This window comes from Montipora capricornis, chromosome 4 (genome assembly GCF_036669925.1).
Source record: "Montipora capricornis isolate CH-2021 chromosome 4, ASM3666992v2, whole genome shotgun sequence".
Taxonomy (NCBI): Eukaryota; Metazoa; Cnidaria; class Anthozoa; order Scleractinia; family Acroporidae; genus Montipora; species Montipora capricornis.
The window spans coordinates 50571930-50594429 of NC_090886.1; the positions used below are offsets into that span (position 1 = coordinate 50571930).

At 38.6% G+C, this 22500-nt stretch overlaps 1 protein-coding gene across 17 annotated transcripts in view; it reads left to right on the plus strand.

The window, feature by feature from the left end:
• LOC138047286 (uncharacterized) overlaps positions 1-22500 on the plus strand; it is a 51279-nt gene that overhangs the window by 24092 nt on the left and 4687 nt on the right. For 2 of the 17 annotated variants that reach the window (XM_068894053.1, XM_068894054.1), the window contains 6 exons: positions 8719-8839; positions 17411-18128; positions 19049-19143; positions 19852-20011; positions 20434-20503; positions 21301-21725. In XM_068894053.1, the coding sequence (XP_068750154.1) occupies positions 17502-18128; positions 19049-19143; positions 19852-20011; positions 20434-20503; positions 21301-21725 (1377 nt within the window). In that variant the 5' untranslated portion in view covers positions 8719-8839; positions 17411-17501. Of the gene's footprint in view, positions 1-645; positions 726-3399; positions 3555-8560; positions 8642-8718; positions 8840-10773; positions 10902-14634; positions 14710-14964; positions 15099-16278; positions 16355-17391; positions 18129-19048; positions 19144-19851; positions 20012-20433; positions 20504-21300; positions 21726-22500 lie in introns of those variants that run through there. The other 15 variants (XM_068894057.1, XM_068894059.1, XM_068894058.1 and 12 more) reach the window with 15 other exon arrangements.

A 22500-nucleotide genomic window follows, 5' to 3' on the forward strand; every position in this document is an offset into this window, starting at 1 on the left:
AGACGACGTGAAATCACTAAATTTTAGGTTTTGACGACAACGTGAGCATGCAACAGAGAATCTTTCATTCTCTATTTTCAGTCTGAAACCGCTCGTACCAATTTATTTTTAGGATACTTCGCCCACATTATACGACGTGAATGAGATGGAATAATCGCCAAAGACTTTTACTATAAAGTTATATTTTGAGGTGACGTTTTCGTCGACGTCGCCGTCGTATATCTTAAGCTCCCTATTAAGTAACTTTGAATACAAGTGAGACTTTTATGTGCTTCTCGGTATGATTAAAGCCGGATTACGGGGTTAACGAGATGATTAGGATTAGAAAGTAGGAGATCCAGGCAACTATTTTTTTGCTGTAACATTCTCATAACGAACTTAATTTAAAGATTTTGAAGAAAAAAAGCAATTTGCACTCCCACTGGTCAAAGTATTTTCCTCAGATTGAGAGTGGCTTGTTTTCTTCTCGTTTTTCAGTCCCACTATATACACATGCAAACATCAGATTCCCACCTGGCTGATAAGGACGTTTTCGGTCAGAATGTAGATAAGTGATTCGCTAGCGACTTGACATGTGTGCGATATGTCGTATTGATGACATCTCTGAGACTCGGTTATTTATCATATCGATCCGTTTATACTTCCTCTAACCTTCCTAGTCATTTCAGTTAGCTGCATATCAGGCAGCTTGAAAGGCATTGCTTCGATAATTAGCCATCGATACTGTAAGTATATTCCATCTGAGAACTACAACTAATTCGCTATAATATATAATATATAATACATAATATATAATATATAAGACTTCTTGTGGAGTTCAGCAATACAGAGGAAAAATTTCGTTCAGCTTTTTCTCTTTTCGGGCGGCTTATTATATACTTTTCGGTGAGGGCTTTCTTCAGAAAATGCGCAACTAGAATTTCGTGTTTAAAATCGCTCTTTTCTTAGGTTAACTCGGTATCTATCTGCACCAGAGGCGAAGTCTGTGGGCGGGTCATATTCGAGACGTATTCTCCATAGAATACTTAAATTGAAATTCCAAGTGAAAGCTCCATCATTTCGGGGCTTGTTGTTTAGGGTTACATTGCTACTTTTAAAGAAACTAATATTTATATTTGTTTTTGTGATATTCTCGTCCTACTACATTATGACTTTGGTTAAGAAGACGTTAACTGACCATTTTATAGTCGCTTCTCGGTCCAAGAAAATGTTTTGACTAATTATGACAATAAATGTTTTCCGTGAACTTATTTCATGTCGGAATTATAAAGAATGTCGGCTTAACGAAAATGGTTAACTTAGGACAAAAGCAAATATAGTCTTTTGAATTTTGTTCGCTAACATTGCATCAAAATAATGAAGATATTAAACTCAAGCAAACATGAGTCTATATCCCGCCGAAAATTCGGCATTTACCGTATGTGATCAGCCCTGCTGGCAGAAATGCACCGGCAATGAAGCACCGACTGCTCAGTGGTGATAGAAGTGCGGTCCCATTCTCCGAAAAAATGAATTACAGTCCCTTTAGATTTGGACCCAAGAAAAGAAGATCAGAGAAGAAAAGAATGAGTTTTCAGCTGCTAACTCTGGTTAAGGCTTAATTTTAATTAAAGTGTGGGCCGAATATGCTTCACCTAGTTCGAGGAAAGCGAACTGCTCCTTTCAAATCGGAGCAGTCAGTACAAACATGTTTTTAGAGATGATGTGAAATTCCTGGCAAAGTAGTCAAGTATTTGTTTTCTTTTTGCTTAGGCTGCAAACTTCAGCTCATTTATTCGCCTTGCGAAATCATGATTCTCGATAAATTAATTGATTAATACTGAAAAATTATGTACAAAATCCGAGCTAATTAGAAGCGTGCGTTGTAAAATTGGGGCGGTGTTCTGAGCAAAACTGTCATCTTGTTCAATTAGCAAGAACATTTCTATTTTGAGGGTAGCTTTGCTAAATCTGCTCTGCCTGTAATTATGAAACGGTGTCTTTTAGTTAAAACAATTGCATCCCACTGAGCTCATCACTGCAGACACAACTTACCTCGGAGTTGATTGACAAGGATGTGGGTAATTTGTTAGAACAGTGAACCCTCAGGTATCCTTGCTTAATACACTGTGGCTCTAATGGGTAGAGGACTCAGTTTGCGTCCACAGCGGACCTGAAAACATTTGGCACGAATATCAATGTTTGAGACAAATCCAGACTTGGTCTGTGATGGCTGTTCGAAAGAGTATAAACGATTTACGAACTAATAATTCGACTCGGCAACTGAAAAATATCGTCTTTTAAAATGCATTTCAACCAAGATGCACGATCATTGCAGCGCAGTTGGCGACTTGACTGTTTCATGCTTGTTCCAGATCTTAGAGCTAGGTCACTCACTCATCGCAAGGGTCAGCGAGTCAGCTTCAGTTGAAACCAACTCTGCCTCGGCACTCATCGAACGAACTTGGAATTATAGAATCAGTTGCGAAACGAAAAATGTGGCTTGAACTACTCTGGCAAACGCTTTCATTTAATTCGTCAATGAAATGTTTTTGTTCAATGTCCAATATCAAGTTCTGAAAACCAAGCATTTAAAACTTCAAAATTCACATTCCCGTCAATGGTACGGGAAATTTTTATTTACTTACCAATAAAAAGAAATACAAAAATTGAAATCAGCTTAATTAGTTTCAGGTTTCCAAAAAACGTCTGACACGAGAAACACATGTAAAAAACAACGAGATCATTTCTGTAAATCTGCTTTAGTTTGTGAATTATGGCGAATGAGAAAATTTGAGAATTGTAAGATATGTCATTATCGTTGGCAAGAAACAATATTAAACTAATATATTACTGTTTTCATTTTAGGAAAAAAAAGGTTGTTCGTGTGTCTATATCCTTATCCAGATTTTTCCGGGCTGATCATATTCACGCAGCGATCTGTCATAACATCAATTTCTTTTTAATTCAACGTGAATTTTTGAAATCTCAGTAGTGAACTACAAAATTGGGAGTCAATTTCGAACGTGTTGTCAGCAAAAACTGAATCGACGATTTCAAGTTTGCATGTGTCTCTTTTCGATATCGGTAAGTCTTATCGTGAGAGCAAGCCTATCTGAAGACTCTTCAGCAAATAATTTTATGGAGAATTTACATGTAATTAGGGGATTTGCCATAAAATCATTTTAATGGCTCCGCAAAATTTAAATGTTGGGCATAACAGTAAGCATAGTGGCTACCGATGATTCCGGAATTTTCACACAACGTTTATAGGTATATTTTCAGATTATCAAGAACTCAGGCAAACAGCTTTTAACAAAGACATATTGGATCGTTTGCTACCGGATCCACTTAATAGGTATACATATGCAAATTGCGCATTGTTGACGATTATTCCTATGTGTGGTGTTCGTGGCGAAAACCAATACTGCGAAAGTGGACACCACTACCATCGGAGTTAAGCAAGATTTAGGATGAGAACAATGGTGTGTGATACGTGCCTGTTACTCATATTTTGACTTCTAAGAGGTTTAGGAAAAGAGCGAAGCATTTGTAAGCTCAGGAACGCCGGTCGGGTAAGCCACTTGTTTCTTTTCTGATAAATCGTGTTAAGCTTGATGTCACGGCATGATTTTGTATTTTGTGATTCTCTTTTTAACGTAAACAAAACGAGGAAAGACGGAGTTGACAACATGACTAAATCTGAATTTAATAGCGCAAGGAGGTGAAACTGGAAACAACTCAATGTACAGTTTTAACCAAAAAGTAAACGTTTTGGCTCCTTATCCTGGAATAGGAATATCTGGAATTATTCCCTTTCATTTTCTCTAATTCCTAAATGTTTGGATTTCCAATTAGGGAATTCTCTTTCTCTGCTGGAATGAAGTATTCACAAATATATTCTCATAGCTAAATATGTCAATCGAAAAAACTCTGAATTAAAGTAAAGTTTAAAAAAATGTTAATTTATGCCTGAAGTATTAAACTTGAAAGGCTTTGAGTCCCACAGCACTCAGCGTAAAAATCAGCACGACTTCGCAGCACCTTTATGCCGTTCTTTTATGTTAAGACATATTTAAAACCGAAGGGCATTTCCTTGTCAGTGTCTTTGTCTGGTTTGGCCGAAATCTCAGGCGCGTAACTTGACGTCAATGATTTTGTCGAAGGTAGATTTTTCTTACTGAATTGCAACTGTTCACAACAGATTTGGGAGAGGAAAGAACCTATACGTGTTTCAATTTCGAATTATTATCATAAAACAAGACAAAACACTTTAAAAATTTTAGCGAAGGAAAAACTTGAACTAAACACAAGAAACAATCATAGACTGAAATAAGTTACGCTTTTCGGCAATTCACGCAACAGTTTTACGTTAAAGTAGAAAAACGTCTTGACATCCCATTGCCAATTGAGAAATTTAGCCCTTTTTGTTGCAAAAAAAGGAAAGAAAAATAAAACCAACAGCAACCAATACAACTCCAGGTTATTCACATTTACAATGTGAATATTTTTAGAAAAAAAAGGGGGCTTTAGGTGGTATGGTATGGAAATGTACAGGCCTGCCCAGTTTAACAGGAGAAGAAAACAAATTTATTGCTTCTCCAAATAGTACTGTGGACTAAATGTGTAAATTTCCGGTGGTTTATGAAATCACATGAAGTTGCCGACACCAATGGTTGGAAAGAAAACAAATCTCGTGAACCTTAATTAAATCGCTTGCGCGACGGTCGGTTTTAACCGCAGGCGAAATCATGGTTCACATCTTATTTACAGTAAATTCTAGTATTGGAAACATATTAGTTTGAAACATGCGAGAAAGCGAGAAAATATTGACTTCATGCGGTTGACGTCACGCTGAGTGACACATAGAGCTTTACAGTTCTCCTTTGCAATTTTCATCAATCTTCATTTGTGACAATCTTTATGTGGCGGAACATTGTAGTGCCAAGCGTGTTGCAAGTTTGGTTACTTTTGTTTATTTCCTCATCAATGATTTGCAAAGATAAGAAGGAAAATTAGAATTTGAAATTTGTTTCATCCATACCAAATTTCAGCTGTCGCGGCGATACGATTATTTTATCATACTCACTTGCATGTCAAGGAATTGTAGATATTCTGTCTCCCAGCGTTTATTTATCCTCCAGAAGATTGACAAGTATTGTGTCAGCTGCAATTTACGAATTAAAGAGACTAAAATGGAATGAGAAATTTTAAATAACGGGAGTTTCGTAATTATAAAGACAAGTGGAGAGAGATTCTAGCGCCCTTTTTGACGAAAAATCCAAGAATCACTGCCCACATTTCGGCGGCGGTAATTGGTCATCTTAATATCTCAACCTAACTGACTACTGTCAAAAGATTGTTATGTTATTTTCTCCATTGAGGTAAACCTAAAATTAGAGAGCAATAAATTTTAGAGACGGCTCGTTGGTTTGGCGAACCGCAAGTGCAATTTCAGCTTTTCCTTTGACCGCAAACCATAACAGAACAGTCTGTTTTATCTCTAGTAAAAACGACATCATTTAGAATGGGAGAGAGGACTCAGATTCAAACGGACGCGCGAAAAGGAAATGATCTGTTACTCAACCATAGATAACTGAGCTCAGATGATCTTTCCTGTGCAAAACGAATTGTCGTTTGAAAGCCTTTTTTTACTTTACTTAAGGACGGTGCCTACTAATTCAAAGGTGTTTTTGCGCGGTTTACTGAATATGCAGGAAAAGCAAATCTTAACAAGTGTTATTGAAATCCAAAAAGAAAATTGGGGCTAACCACGCATTTTTCGAAGATATTTAACCAACAATATTTGTAAAAAGCTTTGAAATACAAAGCAATGTATGGCGTTCTTTTCAAAATTGAAGCTTAATTATCTCTGAAAAATGCATTGTTACCCCCAATTTTCTTTTTCGGGATACCAAGAGCACTTGCTAAGTTCTGCTTTCTCCGCATAGTTTTGAGCATAGTTTTGAGCCGCGCATAGTTTTTGCGCGGCTCAAAACTATGCGGAGAAAGCAGAACTTAGCAAGCATCACCCATAGGAAATCCGAGTATCTCTAGATGCGCAGAACGTATGCGCAATAACAGTAGTAGGCACCATCCCTTAGCTCAACAGGACGAGGTTTAGTGATTTTTGAATGCGTGGAAAAAAATTTGAAAATAAATGCTCTTAAAATTGATACCAAACTTTATAACTCTTTCAGTAAAACATTTTTAAGGCCCAAAAGTCTGTCCCAGACAAAGCCTCGGAAAATGTCCCTCTGTTTCCGAGGATTTTAACAGACTTCCTCGACTTTAGGTGTATGGACTTTTTCTACAAACGAATTACAAAGAAACCGCCCACACATGAAGTAAAAACTCAAGACATTTAAAACAAGAGCACTGGAGAGCTTGCGTGATTTTTGAAACAATACAATTTCTTAATGCAAGGCCTTCGTGCTATTGTAGCTTTGAGGACATTTCATCAGGATTTTGAGGTGGTTTTAACGGAATCAGGGAAAGATCTCTTCATTTTTCTACGGAAAAATGATACAACTTTTCTTCGTCTCTAAAAGAACTTTCAGTAATGTATTGGATATGGGCTCATGATATGTAAACATGCACGAAGCCAAGCGACATATCAAACGTTGATCTCTAGTACTAGTCTTTTTATGATGAAATTAAAGAAACGTCTCTTCAGCTGTACTTAGTTTGGCCGAACACTGCGATAGACTTTCATATCGTCTGTAAAGAACAACTAACCAGATACCTTTTCGAGTTTATTTCGCGGCCATAATAGACGAGTGCATACACGAGACAGAGAACGAAAAATTTTTTGACCAAGGCAGACAATATTAAATTATCTATTTATTTATTTAAAGATTCACCCTAAGGTGGGTGTTAAATACAATAGGACACTAAGTCCCCTACAAGATATTAACACCCCAGAACCCGACCCCTCAAAACTAGAACACCCAACCCAGCCCAAGATGAAAAAATATATATGAAACTGAAGTATTACAATATCAACAAGAGCAAACAGAGAAAACATTAACTTTGCGACATTTAGGACAGATCAATTTAAAAGTACGAACATTATCTCCATCAAAAATCTGGTTTAACTTGACAAAATAGAAAGACTTAAGCTTAAGCTTTTTAATAACTATTAATGCAGACACGCATGAGGCGTAACAAATCGAGTCGCCTTTTCGACGCGGGGGTAGGCCGACTCCACTGAATGAGACGCACAGCTATGTAGATTGATCCGACGTAAAAGAACTAAAAGATAACTGAAATTTATGGTACATACTCCATTCAATGCTATTCAAAAAGCGTATAGTTACTGGTGAGCATCCATGACATAAACTGGTTCAAGACTGTAACAAGAACATGGTAACAATTCTATACATTTTGGTTCCGGTTTAACAGGCCACTACCCTGTGGCTGCTGGTCCCAATTTTTTTTAATCGGTTAAGCTCCGGTTGGCAAATTTAAGACTCCACTGACAAATTGCGCTCTGACCAGATGGTTCAAATGCCAAGCTTGTACGAGAAAAAAAGGTTACTTCGAAGAATACATTATACCGAAAAGTGTCATGGAAACTGCAGCCTGTCGAAAAATTCTGCGAGACTACCCGCAGGGGCCGCCTGCCATGTCCCTGCGTTGTCAAGAAACGGTTGACCCAACCAGTCATTAGGGAACATTAGCAACGACGACGGGAACGGCAACGAGAACGTCATCTAAAAAAATAAATTCACGTTAATGCAATCGTATCGAGACTATTTATGACAAAGGTGTAGTAGTCCCTCAGGAATTTAAATCTCCCAAGTGCTGAGGTTATCCATAAAACCTCAATTTTAGCAATTTCACGTTGTTGTTTTGCAGCAGACGGCGAAGAAATGCACGAAAATGAAAAATGCACGTGCAGAGCGTGCAAAGCTATTGTTTTTGCCCAATAAATATGCAAATTTGTGACGTTCTCGTCGCGGTCGCCGTTTTCACTCACGTGATCAGCAGTCATATTGGATTACTGAAACAAAAGAAAGTATTTGCAAAAAAATATTGTTGAAATCCCAGAAGATTAGTTTGGTAAACCATCATGGCCGCCATTCCTTTGTTCTGGAACACCAACATGGCCCGGCGCCCTGGCGTCATGAGAAAACTCTCTATAGATGGTTTTCACCTGACGTCACAGCAGCCATGTTTGTGTACAGAACAATTGAGGAAACGGTCTTTTGGGAATTTGACTCTATTATAATGCAAAACATGAGCCATAATTTGCTATAAATAATAAATAAATAATAAATAAATAAATAAATAAATAAATAACTAAACGAATGAATGAAAGCAACTGCCGGTTTTGAAATTAGTAACATCTTGACATGTTGACGTACAAAAGAGTATCAAACAAGATTAGACTTTTGTCAGTCTTGCCGGTTAATCGGTTTAACCTCTCGGAAAAAAAATTGAAAAAGGCTGTAATTTTACATGCATTAAATTACTGTATGTCATCAAATTAAGTCGGGCTGAAAAAACATCTGCCATCAGTTATTTTGCATGGATTGGATTTTGTCGAAAAAATGAATAACACAGGTGTTCAAAGACACATCAATGTTGCAGCAATTATTCTTGCTTTCGATTTTTTGCGTCATGATTATTGCGTCATGGGGATTTCGTGTGAAAACATGTGAGTTATTGATGAGCTCTCGATGTAAGTGGTTTCAAGCACATTGCATCGTCTTGATTTATCTTCTTCTTTTACAGGATTTGGCGTCGCTTATTCTGAAGCAAAAAACCAAGTAAAACAACAAGAAAATAACTTTCGGTTCTGCTGAAGTCTAAGGTGTAAAGGTTCTTCGCTGATGTAAAGAAGTTAAGATTAATTGTAAGTAATTACAGTGCTTCTACAACTGGCTTTTGATTTACCCATCCGCACAAATGCCGCCATTGTCCTCTTTTCTGTCGGATGGATTACTTGGGAAACTAAAACTTTTTTTGTTCGCAAACATTTGAATTTGAAAAAGCACAATGATCGTCATTCTGACACTTGGGCTTTGCATGGGTGCCGGCTCTTGGAGGTGGGTCTTAGGTCATGAATTTAATCATTGATCACGGCTCGAGTATCGATCATCAACGCTTGTCCTTGTTATGTTTGAATGACGGCACACATTTCTATACTCGCAAATGCAAAAACAAAGGTAAGTAAAGCGCCAATACCAGAATTTTATACTCTCCTGGAATTTTCAAGCAGAAGGAACAAATACTTTGAGTCAATGTAACCCTGAGGGGCGGAGAAACCGCTAAAAAAACTGGCAAATGCCCTGAGTTGCAAATAATTATCACATTGCCCTGTTTGTTGAATGTTAAATATTCTTAGCAAGCAGCGGTTTTCTGTCCAGGGTAAGGCCTCGGCGGCCTTTTGATACTCATTAACGATGAAAACATACGGTTGTCTGTCGTCCTTACCCCTTCAAATATACTAGTTACATTATTGTAGAAAGTGACTTGAAAATCCTCATAAGGAAGGAGGACAAGGAGATGTTTGAGGAAAAAGGGAGCGACTGTACATAAAGTCACAGTAGCGAAGGTTTTATTGCATTTAGCCGGGAATACCGTCTCAAAAAGGAAAAAGAATTCTCTGGGTATTTTTTGGATTGTCTCCACATTCAATCCCCGTCTTAACTGGACGCAACAGAGACTGGCATGATGTGAATTTGAACAAGAATCCAGCTCCATTACGATTTTAAAATTACTTAACGCAGTGAAAATGCAACTCTGGCGAGACACTCAATAGGGAAATTTGATTTAAATTTTAGGTGAAAATCAAATGATTTTGAAAAATGTTTGTATTCTCTAACAACGCGATCGGTCATTCACCGAAAGTGTCCTGAGGGAGCGTATAGAGGTAAATTGCTTGTTCCCCGCGGCCGTGGCTTATCTACCTAACTGCAAAAGGCTTGTAAAAACGCCGGCTTTTGTTGAACGCTTCATTCATAAAATGTTTTGGGTTTTCCTTGTTGTAAAACTTGGAAATCGCTGCCAAATCATCCTCTACAATTCTTCCTCAAGAAATGTTTTTATCACCGAGGAGCATTTGATCTGTTCGGATATCTTCGCTGAAAATTGAAGTGTCCGAGAATTTTAGGGAACGATATCTTCATTTTAGAAATTGCTAGCTGAACGTTACCTTCTAAGAACTTCCAACGTAACCCTTTTTTAGGACATGTTTTAGTAAAGAAATCTGTTGTTGTTTGGCGGCAACGTTCTCGATGCCCCTGCTTCCTCTGTTGTTTGGTGGCTCACTTTACTTTTTTTCCCGTGAAGGGTTTATTAATTCCACATTGAACAAGTCGTTAATCGCCTTCATCGGAAACATCGCGCGTTGTATTATTTCCCGTCGAACATAAAAAAGGGAAAATTGATTATCACGCTTTAGCGGCAATCACTTCAAAACAGCGGTTGATTTGATAACTACATGACGTCCGAGGTTCTGTAGGGGCAGACATCCTTAGGGCAGATCAATTGTACTGAGTTTTAGTTTTCTTTGACTAGTGTACCGGCTGTTCTAATATTACGCTGTGTTCCGGTTTTTTTCTGTTTTGTGCCATCGCAAATTAAAAACAAGGCTATTAATCAAGTCATCGTTTGAGGAAGCACTAAATCTCTAATTCCGATTTCTTTAGAGACTATTTTACACCTCAGCTTGAACCCCTGTTAATAATTTCTCCTTTGTGTTGTTCTCATTTCCCAAAGAGAAAATTACCTCAAATATTCATTAGTTGATTAGAATTCGAAAACATGTCATTATTTTCATATAAGCACTTTTCGGCAATGTTTACAACCCCTGAGAAAACACGATTAGGCGTCTTGCACTCCAGCCATGATCTGCTTTTGCAACGATGATCATTTGAAGATATAGGAAACTGAGAAATCACTATGAATGCTTGGTATGTTGATTGCTGTGTCCTATTAAATGAAAACTGAGTAAAAGCTTCGCATTTTTGATTTACAATTCAACAGTCACCTGATTAGAAATGAAAAATCCATCATGCATTTGTAAAGTCAAGTTGTGGTCCACCAAATGCTCAATCTATTTAACAGGCCTTCTGATAGGGTGCGATTAAAAAATGCAAATTATGCGATTTTTTCAGGGCAGATTGTGCGATTAGAAAGGCCAATTATGCGATAAATAATGTAAATTATGCGATTTTTTTCTCAGCAATTTTAAGCTTGTTTTATAAGGTTTCAGGTTAAGAAAAACACTTTTTTGCTGCCCTAAAGACATTTTGAACACAAAGGAACAGTAATTATGTATCTCGATCGACATTAGTTAAGATAAATAAAAAAAATGAGGTCTTCTGCACTACCGGTGCACCACGTTAAAAGTTGAAAGGACACAGCTAACATGCCAAATGAATGATCAAGGTGCTTGTCAACCACGAACTTCCGAAGATGGTCAATCACAATAGGGCCATACCCCCATTTATACGAGAGAAAATAAGCCGCGGCTTTCTCAGGCCGCGGCTTACAGAAGACTCGAATGTTCACCCCGTATAAATGGTACAAAATCTACGTTCACGTCTTTTTCAAGCCGCGGCTTATATTGACCTGGGAATATATATTCGTATAAATAGTTCCTTTTGCGTATTTTGTACACCGTGGCCAGAGTAAGCCGCGGCTTATTTTCTCTCGTATAAAAGGCCCTAATATTGCACGACGAGAAAAACATCAGTCCATCGTCCACGTTGGAGCGTACCTGTGAGGTACTTTCTTGCTCAATTGTGAGCTGTCAGATTGGGCGGAAGGTGGGAACTTCCTTCTCCGTCGAAGAAAAAGCGAGCGTTTTCACAACAAACTGATCCATGAGTAAGTTTTTATCAGTTTTCAACGAAAAAAACTTACAACTTCGCTTATTTTCACAATAGCAAATCTCTTCTCTAAGAGAAGGCAACTGTGTCATTTCAGTGGTGTATATATAAGCGCGTGTTTGTGTTGCACCAATAGAAGGAGACTCGTACCAGGTCCCCGACATGAAAGCCTTGAACTTCGAATGTTTACGAAATCGAAGGTGATGAAGGTTTTTTAACCTTTTTCCAAGATAAATCATCTTAAAAATGGCGTATTTATGCAGGAATTTCTACGGAACGTGTTGATTTATGTTTCATTTTATGAATTTTGTTCGTCCTTTTGTGAATTATGCGATTTTTCGTGAATTGTGCGATCGGATGCGATTTGAGATCGATTGTGCGAAATCGCACCATCGCGTAATATCAGAAGGCCTGATTTAACTTTTATATGATCGAATCAGTTGTCGTAAATCTGTTTCTGGAATTTTTGTGTTAATTATTAACAGATGTTTCGACTGAAACTTCACTGATGAAGGCTGATGGTTCAGTCGAAACGTCTGTTAGTAATTAAGACCAAAATTCCAGAAAAAGATTTAAATATTTCCTCACTTGAAGCTTTTCAAAGAGTTCGAAAACTTACACCGCCCAGTTTCATTGATGCATCACCATAAAGACAGGGGCACTCAACGAGAATATAGTTCAAAACCACTTAAACATAGCATTGTTAAACGTATTTTTGTATTTAAACGGTAGAAATAGACATATTTTTATCCCCTAAAAATTTTTCATCTGTTCGGATTTCCTAGCTGAAAGTCTAGTGATCCGAAAATTATAGGGATCAAAACTTACCTTTTCGAAAATTTCCACCAGAAAAAATGCTCCAGAAAATTCTAGGTGACCTTTTTAGGGTAAAAATCAGTTAAAAATGGGCAATTATATCGTTTTTCAGATGTTCGAAAATCCTAGAAGAGGCAGGCCAGCAAGAAATTTTACAACAAATGTTCCGAAAAAACTAGATCTCAAATCGTCTTTCGAATAGATGTTTTCCGAAAATTGACGTTGGGTGCCCCTGTAAAGATTCTTAGGCTCAAACGCGTTTACTGCAAAGTTAACTGGCGATCGATGTATTCGATGAACAGGAAGATTAATGAAAAAGAATGAAACTGCCTAAGAGTGGTTATCGCACCTTGAAAAACATTACCGGCGTATATGTTATGACTCATCATTTTATTTATCATTAGTTTACAACCTATAAACTAGTAAATAGCATATAGGAACCTTAGTGCAGCTTATTCAACCATTTTTCTTTGTGGACGAAAAGCCTGTATACGTTTGTCTTTAGCCACCTAAGCAAATTTATGTTGTGTTTATGATCTTCTTAGCATTTGAGGAACATCTTTTATTCTTTCCAAGTTCATCTTGTTATGCTATGATATTTTATATAGTTGTTGCAAAAGCGCGTACAGCTTGTGATTGATTTTAAGTCTTGATTTTATGATTTCCTCAGTCTTCTTAACGTTGACCCCCGTCACAAGCACAATACGTTCGCACCTTTTAATAGCTTACTTGTGTGGCTCAAATGGGCATTTCAAAACAGCATTAAAACCTTTTGGCAGTTCATAAATCTACCTTATAAAACGCCGTTGTGAAGCCGGACACAAAGACCAATGGCCGTTGAGGGCTGTGGTGTTTGAGTATACCCGAAAATTGCAAGAAACAACAAGCCAAACATTGTTAATAAACTCGATTCCATTGTTTTAAAAGGCCGAATAAACGGAACCTAAGAAGTCTTATTGAAATTTATGGCTTGGTATTTGGACCTTCCTTATCTAAACCGCTGCACAGCTATCTATCAACAGAGATTTCTTGAGGACTTTCTCTCTCACAGATTTAATCGTAAACCATTCTGAGGATCCAGGAGTAACGCAAATAAAAAAAAAACAACACCAAAGATGTTCTAAGGTTTGCTGGATTGTTTTCATTACAGTAAACAAACGCACTGAGCTGGTATTAGGTTCATTCTTCAAGAACGTTCGATTGTTTTGTTTGCCTTTCGACAATTGCGTCGAAAACATGCAAATATCATTCTCAAAATCTGTATGAAATCATTTTAATGTTCTTTGTATTCTCCTGGATGGCCCAACTGAAGATATACTCATAGGATTCAGTTAGGACTTCTCTTTTTTGAAAATATCTTTTTTTTAACAAGGCCTCTTGTAAAATATGTATTCAAAACGGGATTATTTCTGTTCTCCGAACAACTTACTGATTTGCTCTTCTTTAACAGACATTAACATCTTTAAGTTTTCATAAAACGCTGCAAATCCCATGTAATATGAAAATACTAATCCAGAGTTTGATAATGACCTCTTATCAAGGGACATCAGCGTAGAGTGGACCCAATAGCTCAGTTGGAAGTAACGCTATTTTCATTTGATTGGTGTATAGCTTTTGCGCGTCTTATTTCTCAAAAACCAATGCCACTGGGGGAGAGCAAACTCATTTAACGTATAACTACCTTACGGGGAATGCGCTCAGGTTGTTATAGAACATGGGCTCCTGTATATAATTACTTTAAAAATCCCGTCGAAATATAGAGCTTGAGGAACTTTGCTGCCATCAGGGAACCCGTCGAGTTTGACTTTTAGAATCGGCAGCGAATGAAGGGCAGGTCGTGCTGTTTTTGTTATTACAGCCGCTCACGGTGTCTACCAAGATCTTCAGGTTGAATAAACCTCTCATAACAGCAATTGGAACAGGTGATGGCTTCCTCCTGAGGCAGTTCAAATTGCGCTTGTCCGCCGCAGGGTCTTTCAGTGACAAAATACAGTGAGAGCAGAAATTAATGGCTGTCTAGAAATCAATAACTCTAAAAGCCGGGTTTATGGAGCAGACGCGCGCTTAAGAAGTAAGTTTTAGTACAGATCGGTAAAACCGCGCTAAAAGGTTTCACTACGGCAAGAGTTCTAAATTGGTAATAGTCTCCGTCTTGCAGAAAAATGAAATTTAACACGAAAAACATATAGGGAATAAGCGATATGTGTGATCGGCTTAGTGGCCGCCAATTGATGTGATACACTTAACTGATCAATCCTGGTTTGGTTTTTGGCCATATTTTCCTCATGTTTCTATCTTTTATTTACTTTATTTATGGATGGAGCAGTTTAGGTGGAAATGCAGCACTTTATCGTCGCTTGAGAGGGTTGGATGAGTGCTCGCTAAATCAGTACAATTTGCATATCAACTCTTTAAACCGAAATTTGTGCTTCAAGACTGCTGTTTTCAGTCGAGGAATAGGTAGGACATCTCTTTCCACTGAATTCTTAACTGAGCTCCATTGTAGTGATCGCTTTGTAGTTTCCGTATTTTGAGTTTCGTGAGCTAGCCGGAACTGATCTGTCATTAAATTGGAATACTAGAACGGCAGATGTTTATGAGGTGACTCAAATTTTCACCCTAACCCTCGATTTTATTTTGTTGGAATTGAACACTGTCTTGTGTCTTTGGTTCAGCCTTTATCTATAAAGGAAGCAATCGTCAATCGCCTCACTGTAGAACCAATCAACAGATACACAACGCGGAGGCGGGGAAGGTACTTTGCGAGCAAAACAAGCTGATCGGCTTTGCTATATTCATAAGTCAATCCCTACCGCGAGCTTCGAGGCTGCAATCAGTGGATCCCGACACCCTGCCCTTTACACCTCAGTATGCATGTTGGTGCGTCTTTTTCGGGAATTTAAAGCTGCACGTAGCCAGATGAATCCGAGGAAAGGCGAAAAAGACGCCGGTTAAAGTCACCAAGGATTCAACGAGGGACCTCTTACTTGGAAAGCAGTGCACAAAATGCGGGTTTCTAATAGCCCTTTCACTTGCTACTGTATACCAAAGCCCAGACTATAGTTTAAAGATGGAGCATGCTGATATTTTTGAAAGTGACATCTCCTTGTTGAGGAACGCAATCAAACACATTTTAGCTGAGTTATTGATAAAAACTCAGGCAAAACTAGAGCAGCCGTCCATGAAATGTTCTGCACTTACACTTCTTTTAATTACGAGATTCAGAACGTCTAAATTTTGGGCTGAGGCAGAGCGTTCTAATCTTGATAAATTTAACGATATGAGCCTGAAAACGTTCTTATGGCTGATGTTTTTAAAGTTGTGTGACAATGGTATACCTAGTTTGACTACAAACTGAGTTGTTCTTCATGTCTTCATGTCTTCATGTCAAAAAACGTCACTAAGTATTACAGTTAATTGCCCTGTAAGACTACGGTTTTATACTTCGTTTACCTTTAATTATACTACTCACAAAAACAAAAACTAAAAAAAGACACTTGAAATGAGCAAAATAAATACGTTGTTAAGTGATTCTCTCTTCTCAGTTTGGGAATATGTGCATGTTGCCGGTAAAATCCGTTCTCGGGTTGAATCCGTTTTTATCTAGGTTAAATTCAGTGGTGATTCTCATTTTACCTAGATTGAATACGCACTCAGATGAATTGAAGAAACTTGTTTTGGATCCTAAATTAAGCCTAGAGAAAAAATAGGGTCAGGTAAGGATACGTTTTGGTTATTATACGTGGATATCAATTGACTTATTATAGAAAAGTAACTAATGAAAACAGTTGGGTTGGGTTGAGTATGTTCGCGCGGTTGTAGTGTGGTGCATGGTGAAGGCATTTAGGACTATAGATCTGGAGGGTCCGAGTTCGATTATTGGTAAGTGTGTAGTACAGTTCTTTGTTCCCTTACTGTGTTGTAATGTTGAGACTGAATGGATAAGTGGATGATGAATACAGAAACCGATAAGATGAAACGAAACATTAAGATGTGTTGAGATGCGTAAGACAAAGTTGAAGAAAAGGTACAGATGTTCTCAGACCTTTTTGGGAGGTTGGTAGCTCCTTTAAACATTAAACCTAGGTAAAATGAGGATCACCAATTTATGATTTTACCTAGGTAAAAACGGACTCAACCTGTTAACCGGGAATCCGCTTAGCGCCGATTTACACGGTGCGATTTTGTCGCATGCGTCAACGGCTTACGACAGGCCCACGACATGATTTACGCTTGTTGTGTACGTCAGAAAAAATGTCGTAGCATTTTAAAACATTACATGTTTTAAAACGCTGCGACAATCGTGTAAGTCATGTCGTAGGCCTGTCGTGAGCTTGTCGCATGCGACAAAATCGTTTCGTGTAAATCGGCCCTTAGTGTGTTCTTAGGGCCGATTTACACGTAAGCTTGTCGCATGCGACAAAGTCGTACCGTGTAAATCGGCCCTTAAAATTTTCAGTTAACTCTCTTATGAAAAAACCGACTGTATTCCAACCAACCTCGTTTTCCCAGACACGACCGCACTTTGTTTTCAATTTTGCTATTGCTTTTATAAAACCTTGCGAGCTGCTTTTACAGAATCTTACCTTTTTAGAACTTTATTTACCCTTTTTCAATTTACATATATTTAAATTCATTTAATTTTAGGAACCAGGAATGCCGCATGTGTCATAAAAGGAATTTTGTTATTGTTAAAATTTCGTACCTTATAAATTAATCAATTATTTATTTCCACCTTTAAAAATTCTTAAAGGTCGATGATTACCTTTTAGATCTGAGTGAACAAACTCTTCACAACCGTGGCAGAATCCACTTGACACAAGACAGGCTGTTTTCTTGCAGATACTCTTTTTAACTACAGAGATGCATAGCGCCTTTTTACGATTAGCAATAAGTCTTTTAATCGGCTTGGAGTCTCTGCTTGTCAATGGCACTTTTACAAGGGAATCTCTACATCAACGCAGACTAAAGAGACATGTTACTGAAGTGAGAGCTCGACGTCATGCTCGTTCCTTATCAGAGTTGCCGTGCATCAACCAGACGAGTTGTAGGTACGTGGCGGCCGTTTTGAACTTTCCTCCGTACGTCAAAAATACCAGCATTAATACAGAAAGAGGAATACTTTTCAGAGAGATTATTAACATTGTGGAATCAGCGTGCCTGGGAATGATTTCGGTTGACGATCCTCCAACTTGTTGTATGGAACCTTTATTTGTCAATACTTCGGATGAAATGATTGAATTAGTTAAGGACAAAAAGGTGGATCTTGCGTTTCCTATACAGGTGGAAACAAAGGAAAAGCTCAAAGACATTCCTTATGTGACTCTGGTTAGGGTGTATGTGGCAAAGGGATCCTCACTCATTGTGAACACAAAACAGTGCGAAGTAGAATCACGAGAACAGTTACTAACTTCCATTACATCACAGTGGCCAATACTGGCTTGCATCATATTGCTGTCAGGAATTTCAGGAGTCATAATTTGGCTCTTGGTAAGTGAATGCATGGTTATCAATACTGAGAAAACCTCTCAAAGGTAGCAAATGCATACGGTGGGTGTCAGAATCAAAAAACGCCAGTTGCTTTAGTTTGTTTTTTTGTTCAAGTTGGATCGGAGTTTTAGCATTCGCATAAGCAAAACTAAATCAATTTCGAAACCACTTATAATAACTTGACGCCGCTTTATAAACTAATTTACAGACAGCAGATAAGAACATAAATAACAGATCGATTAGCGCTTCCTCGGAAGAGTTTCGACACATCAATAAACACATCAATAAACTAGCAATCTACCGGTGATCTGCACAAGACCGATCAGGCCGCCACGTGTCACATGCCACGTGACCTGATTATCCTCGTCCTCGACATCATTTCAGTGATCAAGACTCTTGAAGCTCTGAAAGTGTTGTTTCTGATCAGTGCAGTTTCAAGAAATTTATTATTTCACTCAAGCGTGTTTTGAATACTTCAGAATGAAAAATGTCACAACGAGATTTCCAGAAACAACATGGCTATGAATGGTTTTAAGATGGGGTAAAAAGAAAGAAAGAAAGAAACTTTATTTTAGTGTCTAGTTCTAACGCTGAAGCACTAATTGGGGACACTGTAAATTGAAATTAACAATTAATACAAATCAAGTCAAATGTTGGTTTTTGAGGAGAGGGGAAACCGGAGTACCCGGAGAAAACCACCCGGTGCAGAGTAGAGAACCAACAAACTCAACCCACATATGACGCTGAGTCTGGGAATCAAACCCGGGCCACATTGGTGGGAGGCGAGTGCTCTCACCACTGCGCCATCCCTGCACCCCAGAGGAGTCTGCAAAGTTTGTGATTTTGGCTTATTGAGAAATATACAGCTCAAATAAAAAAAAAAGTAATAGTTTCTTATTCATTTGCTTGCTTACTTACAGGAACACAAGGCAAATAGGAGTCAGTTTTCCTCTTCGTTTACAGCTGGGTCTCCTGAGGGCTTCTGGTGGGCAGTGGTTTCGCTTACCACTGTAGGGTATGTAATGTAATAGAAATGGAAATCTTGCGACAGGAGCGATATACATGTCGACACAGCAAAAATACAATCCATTCTTCTCCCGTATAGTGTCCTACCATCCCAATTTTATCTTTTTCAGAAAAATAAAGATTGCGATAAAGCTTAGAGGTTTAACTTGGCAACTAATTTTCAATACCGACGTCTATTCATCGACGAGGTAGTTCCATTCCATTCCATTTTAGACTCGCAGATAGATGAGTCAATCCTTTTCAGCTTCAATCTCCTAAATATTGATAACACTTACTTAATGTAGGCTTTGCATTTGGAGGCCTAGCTCTACTTTCAATCTTGCTTTTGCACCTTTAACCACGAATCTTTCCCAATCTTGTCTCCCTTTGCCCAGCCGTGTAGAGGCCCATTCCAAGTTGTTGTTCGCCTCTTTTGCAGGACAAGTCTTCGTGCAATGCGACAGTGTTACGTATTTTTGCAACAATTAAAGTCATTTTCCCCAAAAGAGTTTTCTTTAACGAGGCAAACCTGAAGAGCAACTTGAAAATGGTCTATTGATAAGGAGCAAGTTCGCTAGTTTCGGAAATAATTTGTGCCTGGGAATTGCATGACATGTTATTCTTGAAAAGAAGAGTAAAATAACTGTGTGATTGACATTCTGGGCTTCAAAAGAGTTGTCACTCATTGAATTACATAATCTTGTCTTTTTCATACCAGATATGGTGACAAGACTCCTAAGACCTTCCTTGGACGTGTGTACGGAGTAATCTGGATACTCGTAGGGGCCATCATGTTGTCTTTATTTACTGCGTTGTTTACCAATGCGATGCAGGCAGCACTTGATGGCACAAAATGCCAAGATATCAATTCTAAAGATGTGAGTTTTCAAAGGTCATAATTAAGAACTTAATACTGATGCAAAACTTTCTCCCGAAGAACACAACCTTTCACTTCCTTCCTTTCTGCCTTCAATATTCATAAAGCTGTGGAACGCAAAAGAACCCACACACTATATTCGAGTACTGACGGCATGGATTTCCCGGTGTTGGGTTCTCTGTGGTGTATCATGGTTGGGAGACTAAATGCTCAGAGATACTAGATGCATCAAGCTACCCTAAAATCCGAGGGTAAACAAAGATATAATATATAATATACTATGTTTAAAGGGACATTTAGCTATTTAGAATCGTGTGGTGGAGATATCAAAATCGACATTCAGTCCTGTTAGGAAAAGTAGATTTTACATTACTATCAAACCTTTTTCGTCTTTCATTGCAAATGTAATAAATTTCCTTTTAGGTTGGTGTGTGGATAGTGAACAGTGAGATAAAAAGATTTGCAGTCGAAGAATTTGACGCCAACATCGTCAGTAAGTAGTTGTTGTTTTGGTGCTTTCACCATCTTCTGCTCAGTGAAACGAGCATTGCGTCGTTGTGGCGATATCTTAGCACCAGAATAATTCCGACGAGCACATCAAAAGTACTCCTTGCAAATTACCGTATTTCTTGTAGCAGAAATACCCACCCCTTGTACTGACAATCAAATTATGACGGGAAACCGTCTCTGTGATCTCCTTCGCCTACACGTTTTGTTTTGTTGTTGTTTTTTTTTTTTTTTGTTTCTGGAAAGGTAACACGAATTTAATGCAAACCTTTAGGTAAACCTTTCGTAAGGAGACGTTTACGGACTAGAAAAATGAGCGGGCTTTCATTTCAGTGGCTTCAAAGGACAACATTTTAAAGCGTTCATGGCTCCTGTTAATTTCTGACGTTTGCCATGCCGGTTTGGAAGCTGCCAATAAATTGCGAGGCACCACTTGGTACCTATCTGGGCCCGGTTAAGTTGTTCAAAAGCTGATTAACGCTAATCACAGATTAAAAATTAACAAAAGAGTTTATTTCTCTACTCCCAAATGCTGTTCAACGCTGACATTCCGCAAAACTTTACATTAGAAGAAGTCAATCTTGAAAAACAGAAACTGAAGCAAAAGAAACTTTCACCAAAAAGTTGAAAACATGAAACAAAAGTTTATTTCGAACAACCGGGCCCTGATGAATAAAAACACCCGCATGTTTATAAAAATGTTAAACCCCGCGGAGAGGTTATTTGTTGCATCTCGCGAATAAAGTAAACCCCCTCACTGAATAAAACTATTTGAATTAATAGAATTCGACAGCATAGCAGAAATGCAACAGAACATTAGCGACGGGGAAATCGGAAGAGTGCTCGTGGATCGAAACTCTGCATTTGACTTTCTCTCTGGCTCAAAGCTTAAACGAAACAGACAGATTCGCTTGATACGGAACATCGAATACCCCATGGATTACTTCATGGTTCACGTGGACAGGAGTTCAAATGCCGTCTCAACAAGCGAAGATGAAATGAGCGAACTGACGATGTCGCAAACTCTTAACGATACAGAATTGAAGCAGGAGGACGAGGATGTGATAGAAGAAAAGGAGTTTCCAAGCGTTGAAGATCCTAGGTCACAAATTGCTTCATGCGGGCCTCTGTTGAAGGAGCTGTCTCAAGATATTGTAGGGGCGACCAAACAGAGCGCACTTGAGCAAGTCATTCCCGCTGCATTGCAGGTAAAGCATTTATTTTCAAGATCTCTTCATTGCCCATCTACAAAGGAGCCTGACTGGGAGCGAGCAACTCCCATACTAAGCCTATGTCACGGCATTTTTACAGACCGATCTATTTTTAGACTACCTTTTCCGCCAAAAAACAAAGGCAGTTCCGGCTCGGTGAGGAAAGAAAAGAAAGGAAAGGAACTTTATTTAAGTGTCTAGTCGTTCTAGCGCTGAAGCACTAATTGGGGACACTGTAAATTGAAATTAACAATTAACACAAATCAAGTCAAATTTTGGTTTTTGGGGAGAGGGGTAACCGGAGTACTCGGAGAAAACTTCTCGGTGCAGAGTAGAGAACCATTGGTGCCACATTGGTGGCAGGTGAGTGCTCTCACCACTGCGCCATCCCTGCACCCCAGTGACACTATGACGTCAAGTTAGTTTCTTGTGATTGATCATCGGGCTCCCTAAGGAGTCTCATTCGCGGGAAATGTCAATCTAAAAATAATCGGGTCTGTGAAAACGCCGTGACAGGAATTTATGGGAGTTGCTCGCTCCTACTCAGGGGCTCCTGCTATGAGTTCGTAACCATACTGTAATTTACCCCCCTGGAGACTGCCAATACGTCAAATATATGGCTTCTACAGTTTGTGCTACATACTAAGGCTCTTTAAAGAACTTAAGTCAAGCGCCTTTGAGCGAGTTCTGTGCTACGTCCTCAGTTTTAACTTACATCTCCGGAGGAGCAGTCGTGGCTCAGTTGGCTAGTGCGGTCCCCGGTTCGATCCTC